Source organism: Engraulis encrasicolus, chromosome 8 (genome assembly GCF_034702125.1).
Source record: "Engraulis encrasicolus isolate BLACKSEA-1 chromosome 8, IST_EnEncr_1.0, whole genome shotgun sequence".
NCBI lineage: Eukaryota > Metazoa > Chordata > Actinopteri > Clupeiformes > Engraulidae > Engraulis > Engraulis encrasicolus.
In genome coordinates this window covers 9,681,299-9,684,110 of record NC_085864.1, presented here as the reverse complement: position 1 = coordinate 9,684,110, position 2,812 = coordinate 9,681,299, and the positions used below count along the sequence as shown (strand labels likewise).

Here is a 2,812-nt window from a genome sequence, read left to right as displayed (position 1 = left end):
ACAAACTGATGGTGGTCTATTTTCAAGTAAAACACCCAGTCAGTCAAGTCAATCTTAATTGATACACGCAATACAAGCAAGATTTTCTTGATCTGATAATGGGTCACTTGGTCCAACATAGCTTGTTATCTAGGTGGAACAGAGGTATAAAAAGTAAAAGTGAAAAACCCTGCCACAGATTCCCTCCAACACAGGTTTGACCTCTCCAAGTAACTGACTGTGACTCAATATCAGATCAAGAACATGTCTGTAAAATGTTTGTATTGGCAAGTGCTTAAAACTAGGTTTTAGGTATTTAACGTTCAATTAAGATTGTTGTGACTGACTGGGTATTTTTACTTGAAAATAGACAAAAAAACAAGCTTATTGAAATGTGTAGCACAGTTGTGCCGTGTTGACGTTAGGTGGATAGACAGCTGACATGTTGGACAACAGCTAGAATGATATTTTTGGTAAGCACATAATTCTACATGTGTTCATGCAAAGTTTTGATGCCCTTCATGAAAATACACAATGAAAATCCACGAAAATAAAGAGAATGCATAAATGAGAAGGTGAGTCCACACTTTTGGCCTGTACTGTAGTTTTGGGTTCATAAAATAAAATAAAAAGGTTTAGAAATGTATAATGCAGCGTTGCCATCGTACGCAATTCCACCCAAAGGTTTTGGCTCCGTACATAGTCCCAACCTTTCAAGCTCGGTTCGCTCATAGTTCTGCCAATCAGCAAACAGTTGAGAGTCTGTTACTGCTTGGTTAAGGCAACACTAATCACACTTTTGTCTTGTTATGCTTTGGCAACACTGTATCATAACAGTCATGCTAATAAAGCACAATTTGAATTTGAATTTGAATTCGGAACTCCAATGAATTTAAATGGCAGAGTAAGGTCAGACCATCTCCCACCCTCCATGGAAACGGATTCCTCTTAGCTTGTTCCAGACTGTTTCACGGAGTAAACAGTCAGCTTTCGCCCAGGCTAGTGCAGCATAGCAAAAAACTAAAACCGCTCTGAAGTACAAATTCCAATAAAGATCCAAATAACACTACGTGTAGGCCTACGTAGTGTATACACTCACAATCTTGTAAGGCATTGCAGGTGATCAAAAGTGTCCAAAATTCACAAAGAATCACAGATGGCAATACTACAATGCTAAACAGGATGTTGGCAAAAAATCTGATCCACATTACAGGATGGTATGAAGGCAGCATAACATACAAGGATACACAGCCTCAAAACCAAAACTGCCCTACAAAGGCAAAGGACTATAACTACACATTTTGTCAAAATTTAGTTTAGACTGGTCTTCATCACACCTCCTTTATCTTGTGATAAAGCCCTATGGTCCAAATGTGTTCTGTTTTAAAGATATTGCTATGTCAAATTTGCTGTAACTACAATATCCAACCTAATACAGAGGCTTCAGAGGCATTTTTCTCAGTTTCAATGTTGGGGTAGTTACGGCACTTTGCTTTGGTATGGCAGAAAAAGCAGACCAAAACTACAGAATATCACAAGGAGTATACCATAAAAAGACAATGAGGACTGACAAAGGAGAACTAACTAAATTGAACCAAAAAAGGAACAATTTGCCAGATAAAAGAACGCTTTGATGTGGCTGCCTCCCACAGCATTCAACATAAGTAGCCTAGTGAACCACGAAAACATTAAATCAGCACAATTACACAAAATTACAGAACTCAAGTTTCAAAAACAAAAAAGTGTGTGTGTGTGTGTGTGTGTGTGTGTGTGTGTGTGTGTGTGTGTGTGTGTGTGTGTGTGTGTGTGTGTGTGTGTGTGTGTGTGTGTGTGTGTGTGTGACATTCATACATTATTGTACATTTACGCAATATACTTAAAATTGATTTATTGCAAATCAAAAGGAAACCTTTTTTTTCTTAAATTTATAGATGACGTTTTTCTCTCTGATGTCCTTCATCACAAAACCATATATTAAAGGATTTAGTAGAGGGGGGAAAATAAGAATTGAAACCCCTAATATCCGTCTCGCTTGTGAAGATATGTTCTTCATTCGATGCAAAATCAACGTGATAACGACCATGAACTGCAACAGCATGAAGACAATCACATGGACCACACAAGTCTGAAGAGCCTTGGCCCTTGCCTGCTTGTTAAAAGAACAAGCAATCAGTATTTTTATATATGTAAATACTACAGCAAGGAATGTAAAACCTTGGAAGTAGAAAATACCAACCCTGCCGTAGTAATCATTGATGGTGATATCTTCGCAGACAAGCTTTAAGAGAGAGGGGTTATTGCAGTAGCTGTCGACAATGTTCGTCCTGCAAATCTTGAAACGGGCAAATAAGATTAACAGTATTCCCATGAAACCCAAGTCACTCAGCCACACCGCACTTGTAAGTATGATCACTTTCGAGGTGGTCATGATGGTGTTGTAGGACAACGGGTAACATATGGCGATATACCGGTCATACGCCATGGCGGTGAGAGTGAGCAGCGAGGCACCTCCACAGCTGTGGATGAAGTAAGCCTGCAGCACACATGCCGAGTAAGATATCACTCTGGTCTGGTGGAGCATGCTGACGATGAGCTGGGGGAAAAAGGCCGTCGCACCCAACACATCGCAAACCGGTAAATTCAGCAGAAGCCAAAACATGGGTTTGTGAAGAGTCCTGTTACAAATGATGGTTAGGAAAACAGACAGGTTGCAGCAGATAGTGATACAGTATGTTAGCAGAGAAAAGATGAACGATGGCAGTGTAGATGATGGAGTAAGACCCAAAGGCTGCAGAGTTAGATATCCAGAGTTCGAGGATATGTTAGACTCCAT

The 2,812-nt window shown here is 39.8% G+C and overlaps 1 protein-coding gene across 1 annotated transcript; it reads right to left on the bottom strand.

Moving 5' to 3' along the window:
* Positions 1-1,876: 1,876 nt before the first annotated feature.
* Positions 1,877-2,812, bottom strand: LOC134454782 (olfactory receptor 4D1-like). The gene has a single exon (XM_063205942.1). It carries the CDS (start codon positions 2,810-2,812, stop codon positions 1,877-1,879), a length of 936 nt encoding a protein of 311 aa, XP_063062012.1.